The sequence below is a fragment of the Lepidochelys kempii genome, chromosome 2 (genome assembly GCF_965140265.1).
Source record: "Lepidochelys kempii isolate rLepKem1 chromosome 2, rLepKem1.hap2, whole genome shotgun sequence".
Taxonomy (NCBI): domain Eukaryota; kingdom Metazoa; phylum Chordata; order Testudines; family Cheloniidae; genus Lepidochelys; species Lepidochelys kempii.
In genome coordinates, this window is record NC_133257.1 from 205,873,323 (window position 1) to 205,889,501 (window position 16,179).

Consider the following 16,179-nt stretch of genomic DNA (forward strand, 5'->3'; position numbering starts at 1 on the left):
GTGATTTTAAAACTTTGGCAGAGATCCTCTACTCTTACTGCTGAACTATAAAATAGAATTGTTCTGCAGTAACAAAAGCATTCTCTGTGGAACTTGGATCTGTAGACTATATATATATAACAAGTGTGTGGTAATGGAAAAAATGGACTATAATCATGATGGACCTTCTCTTTGGTATTAGTCGCATAAAACAGAAGCATGTGTCTGTGCCAAAAATGAAACCTTATTTTCTGCCAAGCTCTCTGATTCTTAACTTAAACTACAGTATGTTAGACTCCAGTGTAAATCCTTTCTATTAATTAGAAGGGAGGAAAACACACCAGTTTAACTAACTATATTTTTTAAAATGTATCTGATTTAAACTAATGGAATCCCTTAATTTAAAGAGACTAATTTTAAGACTTACCAATTTAAACTAGTTGCTTAATCAATTTATCTTAAATGTGTATACGTCTAGGTGTTTACACCAGTTTAACTAGATTTTAAAATAGATTAACTAAATCTAGTTAAACTGGTGCATTTTTTTTTTTTTAGTATGGTCCTGGACAAGGAAAAGGAGGGGATGAAGATCTAAGAACAAGAGACTTCATAAATTAGCTTCCCTCTTGTAGTTCTCTCAGAGAAAACTTATGTAGGTTTCACCAAACACCAAAGCTTTAAGTCAATGAAGACGTGAGATCAGCACATTGTGGTGTGGTGTTTGGGGCAGAACAAATAACTTCCCTTAACATTCATATTGGGTGCTGGAACCCACTGATATATATGTAAGAATATGAATCTGATCACATTTGATGAATCTGCACACCTCTTCAGGGTCTACTTTTTTATAGTATTTTAAAGACCGACTACAGGAATCTCATGGCAATCCCAATCGAGGACACAGCGGAGATTGGGAATAGTTGCAATTTTATCTCCTGATGATGTGTTTCTAGATGTAGATAAATGTAAAAATAAAATGGTAACAATGCTTTTAATCTAAATCTAAATTTTAATAGCTTACCACAGAAGCAACACCCATGCTAAGGCCCTTTTTCAGTCTGTGGGAATTGTACAACTATACCTGGAAAATGTATAGTTGACTCTGTTCAATCATTTAAAAAAAAATTAAGAGTCCTAGTGTAACCATTTGTAACCATTTCAGAGGGAACATCATTATCCAGATGGACAATTTACATCCCAGCTTCCTGCCCTGTATCTCCATTGTCTAGGCAAAACTTCACAAGTCCTTAGTGTATTTGCCAATAATTTTCCCCTCGAGATTAAAATGTCTGTTGGTCAGAACTTGGATAAAATCCGAGCCAGTACCCTCAGTTTTATCCAAGTCCTACAGGAAAAATTATTTAATCAGAATAATTACAAATGCAAGAGTTCTACTAACGGAACAGACTGTTTGATATGACTTAAAAGTATTTGGCCTCAATTCAGCAAAGTACTTAAGTCTTATGACCCATTGTACTTGATCAACTTTTGCTTAAGCATGTTACTGAATCTGGGGGTCCTTGTGAGGATTTTATAGATTGCTGTAGCTGTTTTGCGGTAAGCAGTATCAGTAAACATGCAAAGAAAGGGAGGTTGTTTTTGATGGAAGAAAGAAACTACTAAGTAGATTTGGGATAATTAAGAACAGCTAGTTCTCAGGAAGAAAAACTTGGCTTTGTTATGGTAATTGTTAAACTGCAGACAACACTTGGCTCCTGCCATGAAGAGCAACTGAACTAGGTTCCTGATTAGAGCTAGGTGAAATTTTTTTGGACAAAACTCTTTTTGAGGAAGAAAATGGAGGTTCAGCAACACTGAAATGTGTTGCAAATTCATGTCTGCTTTGCCTAATTGCTCATGTTGGGAGGGGTGGAAGAAAGCAAAATTCTAAAAAGTCAAAATGCTTTCTTTCAACTTTTTTGAAATGAAATATTTCAATTTACTGTTCCATATGACTTTTTTCATTTAGAAATTTCCTTCAGTTTTATTTTTAAAATGTTCAAAAATGTTAAGCTTGAAATTGAAACAAACTGATTTGTTCAACCCAAAATTGATGTATTGATTTTTTTTTTTTAATTGGCAGTGAACCATAATATCTGTTACTAGTATATCTGTGTCCCTGATGTCAGGCACAGAGACAACTCTTCATGCAAAAAAACTGCAGACAGATTGGATTTAATATCTGCGTTGTGCATTCCCTTTGAATATTTGGTATAGATTATTCTTAAATCTGTGCCCGTGCACATACATGGAACATTGATGTATACATGTTTGGTACTGATTAGACTCTAGTTTTAGGTAACTTTTTCTTTCAACTCGAATGTACAGCATACATTTATTTTATGAATCCACTAATAAGAAACTCTGTTATCTGTACTAAACAGTGCAATTAGACTGGCCCTAATTGAGCAATGTAATTCTTTGTTCAGGTAATACAATATACATTGAATCAGCCATTCTAGAAATATCTTTCCTAAAATAAGAAACCAGTGAGCTTAATCCTCCCCCTTTTTGAACTAAATTTTAAAATATCACTATTGACCTGTTCCAGTCTGTGAAATCTATTTCACAGAAGAAGTGACTCCCATATGACCAAAACAAAATAGTATTTGTCCTCTTAATGTAAAAATCAAATGTGACAAATGATTTGTAGCTTTATCTGTAGAGTCACAGATTTTTAAGACTAGCATAGAGGGTTGTGATCATCTAGTTTGACTTTCTACTATAGAACTTCCCTGAATTAATTCCTGTTTGAACTAGAGCATATTTTTAGAAAAACATCTAATCAATAAAAATAAATCCAATCAAAATCCAGTACGCTTCTGTTGGGTTAAATTCTGCTTATCCACCTGCAAGCCCACTGATTTCTGAGAGATTGCACAGATGTTGCTGGGTAGAAACTTGCCTTTTTGTTATCTATTGTGCTGTCACCAAAGACCGACAATAGTTGAGGCTTCTTGGGCTATCCTAAAATTGAGTGTCACAACATTGTGCATTGTTCTTAACACCCTATGAAGTGCAACAGTATTAGTGCTGAATGAATAATTCACAGTGAACATGTTTTACTAATTAATTTAGTCTTTCTATCTGTGGAATCTGTATAAGCAAGTTGCAATGTCTTTTACTCTTTTATTTTCCAAAGTTTTCATTTCAGTTTTCACTGATTCTGAATATTCTATTTTAGCTGTTTCTTAGCTGCAGTTTCACAGTTTTGCAGTTTCTGTGTTGGGTGAGCATGCAAGCAAATACTAAAATTAGCATCGAAATCTACTTTCACAGATAACTCTGCTGGTTGGCAGGATCACTGAAATGTTCATGGAATTAATGCAAAAAAGTGTGCACATTTTTAATAAATATTTCAAAGTATCCCCCTCTCAACCTAACGACTACCTTAGGCTGCAAGCAAGAACCACGTCATCTTATGTTTGTAGAGCTCTTAGCACAATGAGGCCTCAATCTTGATTGGAGCATGTAGGCACTATTGTCTCATAAATATTTTTGATGATAAAGTGGGTATGATCATGGGTGAAATGAATTAATTTTAGAAGTCAACCAGTATTTGTGTAAAATATATTATTTACCCAACTATAATTCATTGATAGACTGTCATATGAGTAGATTAAGCCTACACAGGATTTTTGTTTGCTGTATAATATGGATGGATTTAAATCACAAATACAATTTTTGGTAACCCTCAATTTATTTAGGCCATGTCTACACTAGAGACCTTACAGCAGCACGGTTGTACTGCTGCAACTGCTCCGCTGTAAGGTCTCCAGTATCTCCAAAGCTCTCCCCTTGGCGTAATTAAACTACCCCCAATGAGTGGCAGTAGCTATGTTGGTGGGAGAGCATCTCCCGCTGACACAGCACTGTCCACACCAGCGTGTCTCTCGGTGTAACTTATGTCTGTCAGGGTGGGTGAGCGACATATGTTTTACTGACAAAAGTGCTAGTGTAGACATAGCCTTAGAAACTCCAGATTCCCATGATCATAGGCTCAATAATCAGGAAATATTCTGCTCCTGGGATGTCGGTTGTACTGGAATGCAAGCAATGCAGCTGATGACTAATCTATAAAATACAAGTGTAGCCACAACAAATAGCTTATGTAATAACATGTATAGTATGCACTTAGTACTTGTAGGGTGGAGAACTGCTGCAGTGACCCCTACTGGGAGGAAGGGTCAAACTGGCCGGCCATGAATTCCCTTGTTCTAAAATTAGCTAAGACGACTGTGTGTTTGTGTGTGTGTGAGAGAGAGAGAGCAGCTAAACTTTTTTATTTTTTTCACAGCTGAAAATAGCAGCAAGATTCAAATATAAATGGTATTTATATCAATAGCGAGTGTCCATTAATGTTGCCATAGAATAGACGCTGCTTTTGATACCATTGACCTTGAGGTATGGTGACTTTGATTATCTGTCATCCCTTATTTCCTTTCCTTTATTTCCTTTCCTTTCCTTTATTTATATAAATCTACTCTTTTTTTGAGAGAGAGAGAGAGAACCTGGCGATGTGGGTGGTCTTTCCAGCTCGAGCCTGAACATCTACACTGCAATTTTTAGCCAATAGCATGAGCCCTGCAAGCCTGAGTCAGTTGACCCAGGCTCTGAGACTTTCTGCTGCAGGTCCTTTTTTTTTTTTTTTTTTTCCCCCCTCCACAGTGCAGACATACCCACAGTGTCCTGTGCTTGGATCTATTACTCCATCTTTTCCTATTAGGTACAGGCTGAGATGTGGCCGTTTAAATTAGAACACAATACTTTTTTTTTCTATAGCTGTGAAAACGTTCTTGTTTTAGCTAACTGAGTGTGTGGAAGATCCATGGCATTTTGAGGTGAGTGACAGAACAAAGAGTTAATAAAAGGCACTGTAGACTTTGAATTTTGAATCAAAGCAAACTAAAATATGCTACCTGGAATGTTTTACAGTCTTAGCTAAAATATTAATCTTTCATTGAGTTAGTGGCCAGCTGACAATAAATAAGGATCTTGGAGTATAGGATTCTTCACTAATATTTTATATTTTTACTTGTTGGGTTTTTTTGTGGCAGCTGGATGTCAGGCATGAGAACCTGAGCTGAGATGCTCTTCTCACCTTTCCTTATTGGTCCAGAATCAAAACTTGCAAATTCTCTTCCCTTGTAGTACTGTTTTTACTCACCCATCCTTTTACTCATGGTGTTCTTGTTTCCCCCGATGTTAATGCCTTCATTTTCCATGTGTTTACCAGCCTTCTGTTTGAGGACTGAGGAAGTCTCTTTTCAAAGCCTAGCTTTGCCAATCCATAGTAAGCACTATAGCAGTGGTGGCCAAACTTATTGACCCTCCGAGCCGCATGCGATAATCTTCAGAAGTTCGAGAGCCTGCAAGACAGGGACAACCTTTACCCATGCATTTTTTAAAATATTAACCTCTGACTTAATGTATGATGGTTAATTACTGCTAGACTTAGAGGACTTGTGGGTCTACATCCTAGTCATAAGTCTTTGGAAATCCAGTAGATATGTTGTCAAGGCAGTACAGAGGAGCTTGGTCAGATGTCGATTTGTAAGGATTGCACAATGCTTTGATTATTATGAACTTCTCCACAGAGTGCAGTGATGCACAGCAGTATGTTGTGCCGAAAATTGAAATGAGTCGCAGGCTAGTCTACTTGAGTTGAAGATACTTTGTTCCTGGCACTTGCTTCCAGAACTCGATTGTAGACTCTGATTTCTGCATCATCTTTAGAGCCTGGTCCTCCTGGAGTTCCAGTAGTTCCATTTCTACAGTAGATGGTTCTGTATCCACAGTTTGGGGAATTGGACAGCTGTTCTTGATCACATCAACTATGAATGGTGTTAGAGGGCTTATTCCTTCACCCACTTACTTCCCTGGTCCTTCTCACATGAACAGAGAGCAACAATACCCGAAGTCCAAAGGTGCAAACAATTCGATGTTTATTGGGGTGAACTTCCAGCAAGCATGATTCCAGTTTCCTTCCTTAGTATCCTCCTTCCCAGCTCTGACACCACAGAGCCTTACACTGTGTCCCTGTTCCCATTCCTACCCTTAGCCAAACATGATTCCAACTTCCTTACTCCCATTCCCATTTCCCCCTTTAGCAAAACATGATTCCAATTTTCTTACCCCCATTCCCTGTTCCCATCTCACACACCCACATGCCCACCCACACCCAGTCACTTCCTCATTGACTACAGATTATATAGTAAAACTTGAGTTCTGCTTAGCTATACCTTAACCAATCATTTTCCTGAAATTTAACTAACCAATCCTAACATATTGTAACATGATTATGTAACCAATTATATCCCACCACCTTAATTAGTTTACACCCAGCAAAATTAATTATACAGCAGACAGGAACAATCACAGAACCAGACAGAGATTATACAGACAAACAACAGCAAAGTGGGAACTATAATGACAAGACAATACAGAAGTGAGGATTTCACATCCCAGCTATTGATAAGTGAGTTCTTGCCAGACAGGATGCTATCAAACTAAGTTTCCTTTTACATTTTCTAGGCACTTCCCTTTCTCTGGAGGTGATAGGAACTATCAGGACAGGATTGTATTCCTAACAGCCTAATAGCACCTTATTTCAGTGTGAATAGTTTGGAATGTGAGGATGTGACTGTTTGCTTCCCAGCTTATGGCTGCCTCTGCTGCTTAGCCAAAGGCCTTAGCCTAAGAACAGGGCCTCAGACTGTCACAGTAAGAGAAGGCCCTTACACCAGCAGACAGTGATTTTGATTCTTTCTTTTATACCTCTATCACTAGCCAAATGATAAGAATACATCTAAATTCTTAGAGTATAGGCCTTTACAGACAGGCCTGAATATCTATATCTTAATAAATGGGTTTACAAGAAAGGCAAAGCAGGATCTCAACTTCTGCAAATCTTCGAACCTGGCCTGAAAGTCATCAAGCAGTCCTCGTAATTTCTCTGTATTCCTCAAGTTTGTGATCTTCTACTCGATTTCAGGGAATGTGTTTACCTTACTCTTGAGATGAGGAAAGTGGTTGAAGTCTCTTGACACTATATCTTTTTGCAGAAGCTTTAACTTGTTCTGGAAGCCAAAGACTGTCTGAGTAAAGTCAGAAATAATTTTATCCTTTCCTTGGAGTGCCAAGTTGAGAGTTTACAGATGATGCATAGTATCAATGAAAAACCATCAGATCCTGCATCCATTGTTCATCTTCCAGTTGTGGATAGGACTTTTTTTCTTTTCTTTAAAGAAAGCATTGATAGGTTCCAACAGTCCCACAAACCTATTTAAGACATTGCTGGTTGATAACCACCTCACAGTAGAAAGAGACATCATTAAGTTTGTCTTCAAGATCCAGCTCTTCGATAAAAGTTTTGAACTGTCGACGAGTTTTCCCATTCGAACGGATGAAATTGACAATTTCTAGGACCGTTTTCATAATGTTGTCGTATTTGAAATGTCTGCCTGCAAGATGTTCACGATGGGTAATGCAATGAACAGGGAGAAACTCTGGAAATTTCGGATCACTTTTCAGTAGTCTGATCAGGCCTACTTTTTTTTCGCACCATTGTAGGTGCTCCAGCTGTTATAACACTGACAAGTTTATCCAGTGGTACATTGGCATTTGTTGATGCTTTGTCAAGTACATTCTTTACGTCAACACTGCAGGTTGTTTCTTTTAGTGCCACTAAGTCCAACATTTCTTCTTTCACAATTACATCCACAGAAACATAGCAAATGTCGCTATTTGTGGTTTATCTTGTATATCTGTGGATTCGTTGACAGCTAGGCTGAATGCTAGAGAATTCTTGCTTGCAACATCAGCTCTGATCTGGGAAATACACCTCTCCATAGTGTGGAGTGAAATAGCAATTTTCTTTATTAGTCATTGAAGTTTTGTGTTACTTGGATCTAAAATTGCAACCACTTCTGCAAATTTCTTCTTAACAAATTCTCCATCACAGTATGAACATTTAGCACAAGCGATATTCCATGACACAACATAACTAGCTTTAGTTGTTGTGTCAACATCCTTACTGAACGTTGAAAGTAGTGTCTGTTTTACTGTTTAGGCATAACTTTAGTGCAGTTAACTTGTTTTTCCTTAATTCTGATTCAGGAGAGTAATTAGACAAAATTATTGTAATTCGTTTCATATTGATGTTTCAAGTTGCTCGTATTGTAGTGAGTGAGCAGCGCATTGTGGATAAGGCACAAGGGTTTGCTACCTTTAGCAATGAATGCAAAATCTTCCTCCCGTTCTGGCTTAAAACTTTGGTTTTCTTCTTTATATTTGCATTCCTTACAATTTGAAGATGTCATTGTCATCCAACAAAATTAACGTAGGATTACCACTTTAAATCTAAAACTAGTCAAATGTGACTTGCGAACAGTAAACACAGCTTGTATTCTGCAGAATGCAGGAAAATCGTGAACTCATGAGGTCTGCACAGCACAATGGCTGAATACAAAATGATGCAGTTTCCTGATGAAATGCACATGTGCGAGCTTCTCTTTTTAGAGTCTCATTCTCACACTGTCGGGTTCACCAGGGCTTAAATTCTCTTGAAATATTTCCTGGAGCCCCCCAAATCCTCCCACATTGTCCATTATCTGCCTACCAGACTGGTGGGTGTAGGAGAAGCTTACAGCTTCTGCCCTGTGGGGAGGGAGCACTGTGTCTAAAGCCCCAAGATCCCTTTCCCTGCAGGGGAGAAGCCCCTAGCCCTACCGTCCCACTGCAGGGCAGTAGCCCTGAGCTCTTCTCCCTCCCTGCCCCCAGTCTGGTAGGCAGAGAATGGGGAGGCATGGGGGGGCTCCATGACTTTTTAACTGTAAAAGAGGTGCAGTTTGGCCACACTTGCAATATAGGTTCTGTCTGAGATACAGATAACACAGAGCATGCTGCTTCTGCAGTACAATCCAGCCAGGGAAAAATAAATCCACATAAGGAATTCAGCTGGTCTCCTGCATGACACTGCAGAGCATTACCAAAAAGCCACAGGGCTTCTTGAAAAACCAACTATTAGCCAGCTGTGCTGCCTTGCCAGAGATCTAAAAGCAAGAAAAGATTTGGCTTTCTTTGCTTGGTGCTTCCTGCAGATTACCCACCCCATTATGTCTAGGGCTGTTCACATCTGTTTTGCAGTACTTCCCTCACTGGCTTAATTGTACATGCTTATTGATATCCTAGACTAAGCCACAAAGAACCACTTGTCTAAATTTAACTAGCTACTAGCCAACAAAGAAAGTAGCAAAGAATAAAATGGAGCAAAAACAATTAAGACATTTTAACACGGGAGTCTCTGGAGGACAGGGTTTTTATTTCTGTATCACAGTGATAACCAGGATACTAATTTTGTCACTACAGATGTTGGTAAAATCTGGGAAATAAATCAAAGGATAACTCATTTCCTTTTAATTTCTTTCAAAACAAGTCTGCCGTCTTCACTCTTCCTGAGCCCTGGAATTACTTCCAGTGGTGACTGTAAGGAGGACTTTGGAAATGGCTTCTCCCTCTTCCCCATCCCCAAACAAGTTACAAGGCTCAGCCAGTGATTCCATGACTTCTGGAAGCCCAGGGCACACTTACTACCCTATTGAAAACCAATGAGTTTAATTCTTTAAAACATTTTTCTGGGGAACAGAATAAATATATCAAATAAGCCTACTAAAAACTGCCCTAAATGTGCACGTGCACTAAACAATGTGTTTCTCCATTTTAAAAATTAGGCTAGTGAGAATAACAGAGCTCTGTGGAGACCCATATTTCAGAAGCGTTCAGTCTTACTCTCTGAATTTTGGTTGCCCCCCTTGAACATATAAGGTAAATCTGACTCTGTGTTGCACAGGTATGGTAGGGGAGAAAGAGGACACCTGCACTCGCCAGCAGAACCTCATGAGTACTAAGGAGGCTTGATTAAGCCTTCTTGGCAGCATATCACTAACCCAAGGAACTGTGATGAGGTACCCATTCCTTAGCTGAGCAAAGTATACTAGTTGGCTCCTTCCCTGAGCCTTCAACTGCTTGTCCCTCCCATGAGGTCTGCTTTGTAACCCCCCAACAAATCAAATGCACCAACCATTACTAGAACAAGGTTTTGCTATAGGTACTGAAAAGGTCCAGCCAGAGAAGAGTAACTAAGATTGTCAGATCTGGTGGGGTGCTGATATGGAGCGTCTGAAAGCTTAATCAGAGGGGACTTCACCAAGGTATTGGAGTCAGGAGTAGATAGGAAGAAGATCAGTCTCTCGTTTTATGTTGTCCCATTTATAAAAAAAAAAAAAAGGGGGGGGGTCACTTTTAATGGAAAGTAAATATAAAGGACCAAGGAACACCAGTTTACGCAGCAGGGAGTCAGCCTTTGGAATTCAGTATGGCAGGTTGTCGGTCACATGTTGTAGCTGGATTTAAAGAGAATCTGAACAATTTGACGACCAGTGCTTGTACTTTATGTGCTAAGATGGGTGTATATGTACTGGAGGTGGCAACTGTTTGCGTCTATGTTGCACTCTCCACTCAAGGAATCTCTATCCACAATCACAAACTGTGATTGCAGCTCGACTAGATGTATCTGAGGCTAGTTTTAAGCTAGCAGTGAGTAATGAAGCCAAAGCAGGGCACACATCAGCATGGACTATACAAACCCACCCAGAGCCCTGGGTAATTTAGCATGGGCTAGCTCCATGAGTAAGTATGTGCTGCTCAGCTTTGCTGCTCCAATATCCAAGCTAGATTGATTCACGCTAGCTCGGGTATGTCTACTCAAGCTGCAGTTATACCCCATGATAACAGTATAGATGTAAAATGTCATGATTCAGGTTATCTGTTAATTGAGTCACCCAAATACAATAGAGGAATAAAACTACAATTGAGTGAGGATTTTTTTTAAAAAAAAATCACTACTTCTAACAAACATAAACAGAACAAATTGAGTTTGTTTAACCATATTACTAGTACGCATGCAAGTCCAGCCTGACTTGAAAAGTAACTTTCTTCATGCTTGAGAAGTCAGCCTCACTGGAATTCCTGAACATCCGCATCCAGACAGTGTAGTGACATCCTACAGCCACAGTCCTCCTTACTAATAACAATGAGGTCAAAAAGGAAGTTTGGGTCACAGTAAATGTAAGCAAGGACCCTGCATCCTACTGTTACTTTTGTTCCTTGAAAGAGTGTCAGAGCTGAAGTCTGTGAACTCTGCTGGTTTACTTTCCCCAACAGTGTTTATCTCTTTGAAGCAGAGTAGGGGGGAGGGGAGATGCAGCTGTTTATTCATTTTACTGAACCAGCTCTTGTTTTGAGATTTAAGATTTTGCAGTTCTTTGTTTAAGACAGAAATCTGGAACAGCATTGCAGGCCTCCATGACACTGCTAGCAGCTTCTGGTCATGGTAGTGATTGGATTAGGGAACGGAAGGCTATCTGGGATAGAGCATTGGCAGCTCTTGGGATTTAAACTACCCAAAAGCCAAAGTAAAACGAATGTGGTGGTTGACTGGCTGTGGTTTTGTTCAGTTAACATTGTCTTATAATGTATGTCCTAAATAATTTGGCATAGCTGGCAGTCCCTACTTGGGTAAGACCCAGGACTGGTTTAGCATGAAGACTGAACTCTCTCTCATGACCCTGTGGAAGGCTGGTCTTTCCTGGTCAGGCTTGAGGAGCAGTGACAGAATAATATGCTTAAATTTATATTGTCTGGTGTGAATGTCAGAATTCCTAGAAACTGGAAGTTTTCCAGTACTTATATCACTTCTTCTTCTCTTAAAAATAAATAAATGCAAAACTAAATCTGTTCCTATATAAAGTAGAATCCTGGCCTAAAAAAATCAGATACAAAGAAATAATTGTACTAGCTTAACTGAATAGACCAAACAGATTAATATTGTTTTTTAAAAAGCCAAACTATTAAGAGTTAAAGCTGAAAATCTAGATTGATAGAGGCTTTTAATTCCCATTGTGCGCTGAAGAATTGCAGCGCATATGGTATCGAACGAAGTGTGTCAGAGTTCTGAGACTGCAGCACAATAGGGTGGGTTAAAAATGAGCTATCGTTCCAGGCTGTAAGTGAGACATTTGATACTGTTTTTAACCTAGTGGGTTCTGCTTTCCTTGCAGAGTGCAACAGTAAAAGTAACTGATTATAAAGACAACTTTCCTCACCGCTTTGTAGAAAGCTGCGGAATCTTTCAGTCCCCATTTGGTACTTAGCGATGCATTTAATTATGCTGCAACTGTGTGCAGTCTTGCACTGAGCTAACCTTACTTAATGTTCCATAATTGTTGCTGTGCCTTTGCTAGCTGTTGTGGTTAATGTATATTATGAAATTGTATGGGGGCTGTTATGGTTTAATTTGTAAAAATTGAAAAAAATGAATGGGTAGTACATGTCTGAGGTAAATGTAAAACTTTCAAAAGCCCCTTAATCCTGTCTTCAAAAGTAGTTTAGGTACTTAGCAGTCTAAGTCACTAGGCAGTTTTTGAAAATTTTACTCATAGTGGCTGCTTCAGAAATCACTATGGGCAAATCGCTAAAATTCAGAAGCTTCAAGCCAGGCCATCTTGTGCTTTTGCTCCAGTCAGATCTTTCAAATTAAGCAGGGACTGGGCCTGTTGGTTCTTTAATAAATATCAGGCATGGCCAGGTGCTGCAAGAAGTGCCACCTATTGATTCAACAGTATTCTGCCCTCTCATTAGTATTGAACAGTGCTTCTGCAGGATGTTGGGAGATCCTGAACTACTGGAGATGCAGTCTTCCCAATGAAATGTGAAACAGGTCTTAAGACCACTTGTGGTCTGTAAAGTGCATGTGACTCTTATCCTGAAAGGAGGGGGCTGTATGGGCCAAAATTGTATTTGGATCATTACCTTCTGCTTACGTCTGAAACTACAAAGGTATTTTTGTCAAATGGGGAGGGGTGGTATTCTTCACTTCTTGTTGAGCTAATCTTTAGGGTTGCAAAGTGCTATTAAGCTGTTGCTGTATTTCAGTGGCGGATCCCTGTGTAGTTGATGTTAAACTGGCTTCTAAAGTGCACCGAGGTCCTTTGGAGATAAAAGGAATATGAATGTAATTGTTAATCAACATTTAATATGCATATTTATTCAAACCATATGTGCTGGTTCTATGAAGCCATGCTGCAAATTTCTGTACCTAAAGGATGATGAACTTGAAAGAGAAGGACTTAATAGATATACTGACAGTTCTTTTTCCTCTAGCCATACTAGTGGTGCAGTGGAGGCAGCAAGGGCACAATGGAACGTATATGAGACCGTGACCTTTAGCTGCTATATATTTTGTTGAGATGTAGTCCAGAAAACAGCTGCCAGTTGCCAAACATGTTTTAAACTCAACGGTTGTATTTTCTCATACAGATAACTCATTTAGGTGTCCTCGGTCCAGCTGTATGTCTGCACAGAAGTCGTTTTGTCAGATAACGGCCAAGACGGAACCCTGATTACTACTTTCTGTTTGACTACTACAGACTGAGATTGTGGGTGCCAGTAAAAGATCTTCTTTGGAATGACTTCAAGATGTTGTCAAACAGTTGTTTACTTTTAGCATGTCATAAGGAAGGGGCTGAGGGAGAGAGGAAATACTCCATGAACTGGAACAAGCTTCATACACTGAAAAAGGAATGTCTTAAAATTTGAACACAGGAAAATTGGGAATGCACTGTAACACAAGATGCTTTTGAAAAACAGAATCATATAAACAGTTTCACACTTCAATTATATGAGAATAATTCAATTCAGAGTAAAGTAGCTAATTTAGCTAATTTAGCTAACGCTCCCTTCTGAATTTCAGCAAAAATTGGAATACACAAGAGGGGAAAGATGTCTAATGAGATCAAAAAGTAGAGGACTATAAACTAACGTGAAAATAATCTATCATCTGTTTGGATAAAATGAATTATTCTAATATTGCCCCTATTTTAAGACCTGAAGTTTCCTAATAAATTCAGTTTCCAAAATTAGATCATACAATATAGACTTGCGCTGTTCTTTTCAACATTTGCCAACAGGATGAATATTTGACTAGGCAATATAAATCACAGACAATATGATGGTGATGCTGCTGCTAGTTTCCCTGTGGAGACTCAGAGCATCTAAATCAAAGTATGATGCAAATGGTATCCATGTTAGGCCTGTCTAAATATCAAAGATTACCAATTAGGCTTGATAGTTAGTTATTTGATCCTATTATTAACTGGTCTAAGATCACATGACTTTGGATATGTTGGTTTATATTTTACTGACTAGAGTGAGAGAGTCATCCTTCTGACTCAGCATGCACGCTAAGATCTCTGTACATGAGAGAACCCAGTTTTAATTAATTTCTGCTGGCAAAATTGACTTTTGTTGCTCAGGATTTACTACTAATCTGTTCTTCCTTTGCACCCTGAAGGTAATTGTTCGAGGTGGAGGACATATTTTACCTTATGACCAACCTGAAAGATCATTGGACATGATTGACAGATTTATCTCTGGAGAAGGATGGAAGACAAATGATTCCAAAATTAAAACTTAAAATGCAGTGTAAATATACTACCTTGCCAAATGCTTCAGAAATGTTTTGAATGTACTATAGTATATTGCCATCTGGAAAAATCATGAAATTGAGGATGAGTGTAATAAAATGGATATAAATGTTCCTTGTTGCTGGTTTGTCTTATTGAAAATTTTCCATTGGTAAAATGCTGTGAGAAAACAACATGGATCTAACTTTCTGAAGTCACCTAAGCTTCCCCTCCCCCCACCCCAAGAAAATCCTTAGAATCTGGAAAAATGTTAGCCACTTAATCCATCGACTAGTGAAATAATCAGATTTTTAATGTATTCTACTAGAGGCCGGGGGGAGGGAGGGAGAAGAGGCACGAGGGTGGGCTTGGAGAGGGGGCAAAGAGGCATGAGCAGCAGGTGCGGGAGGCCTCGGGGAAGAGGGGGGGAAAGGCGTGGGTGGGGGAGGCATTGGGGGAGGTGGCAGAGAGGTGCAGATGGGAGATCGGGCTGAGTAGGAGCAGGGCCTGTGGCAGAGTGGAGGTGGAGCATGAGCGAGGCCTCAGGGAGAGGAGGCTGAGCGGTGGCCGGCCTTGAGACAGAGAAGAGGGTGGGGCCACGGTCCGGGCACCAATGCCGCCCCACCCACATACTTCTAGGGAGTTTCCAGTGCTCACGCCCAGTCTCCCCAAATGCTGGAGTCACGCACCTGAACATACAGAAATTGGGACAACATGCAGCCAGACAAGGCCTGACCAAGCTTCTAAATCAGCCATTTGAAATTAGTTCAGTAAGGGTTTCCATACAACCACTCTGATATGTACTGCTGAACAGCTGAAGTCCTTACCTCAGACCAACAAGAAGCAAGCTCTATACCTTGCTGCTTGTGAAAACAAAAGCAGTGGATTTCTAAATGAGCCCTAAGGATGCAGCACATGCAGCCTAGACTGAAGTTTAGATCATCACTGAAGCTTCTTGGGATAACATCTTTTAACAAAACATCATTTGCAGATATTCTTTGTCCAGTTTAAATTCCCTGGCTCTTGGTTATCTCTGCTCAGATGATCCAGAGGCCCCAGGGCCAAATTAAATAAGTTTTCCTTTTCTAACTAAAATTCATTTGATTGAACAGCATTAACAAGGCAGGCTCACGGAGCCATGGTCTCAATATCTTTTTTTTTTTAAGATTATGGCCCCTCTAAGACATCTCCTCCCAGTCCAATACCTTTCCTGCAGCAAATAGTGTGCAAGTTACATGAAAAGCAATATCAGGACAATAAGAAGCAGACAAGATGAAAATATCCTTGCTTTTATATGAAGGATATGGCTGGTTATGTTTCTCTCTGTCTTTTGTATCAGTTTACTACTATTTGTTGGATGTAGGATGCAGGGAATCTCTGCTGGTCATTTTGCAGTTTGTTTCTCTCCTCCTGTGTGTGTGTATTTTCTACCCCTCCAGCCTGGTAGTACAAGAGTTTTTTTGTTTAGGTGTTCAAGGTCTCTGAACACAGAGTCCTAGTGTTTTGCTCCAATTAGCTGGAAGTTTCACTGTGTTGAAAAGTGAGGTGCTCCACTACTGAGGTAAGAGCACACTGGCTTAATAGGAAGTGGTTCACAGGCAAGCTTGTGAGGATGAGTGTCCTAGAGCTATAATGCACAACAGCTATCCATTGGATCAAACTTTCCTCCAGCCATTTT

At 39.5% G+C, this 16,179-nt stretch overlaps 1 protein-coding gene across 5 annotated transcripts in view; it reads left to right on the forward strand.

Moving 5' to 3' along the window:
* Nucleotides 1-14,619, forward strand: part of CPVL (carboxypeptidase vitellogenic like) — a 97,548-nt gene extending 82,929 nt beyond the window's left edge. For all 5 annotated transcript variants that reach the window (XM_073333608.1, XM_073333606.1, XM_073333607.1 and 2 more), the window contains exon 14: nucleotides 14,390-14,619. In XM_073333608.1, the coding sequence (XP_073189709.1) occupies nucleotides 14,390-14,512 (123 nt within the window). In that variant the 3' untranslated portion in view covers nucleotides 14,513-14,619. The remainder of the gene's footprint in view (nucleotides 1-14,389) is intronic.
* Nucleotides 14,620-16,179: the final 1,560 nt, after the last annotated feature.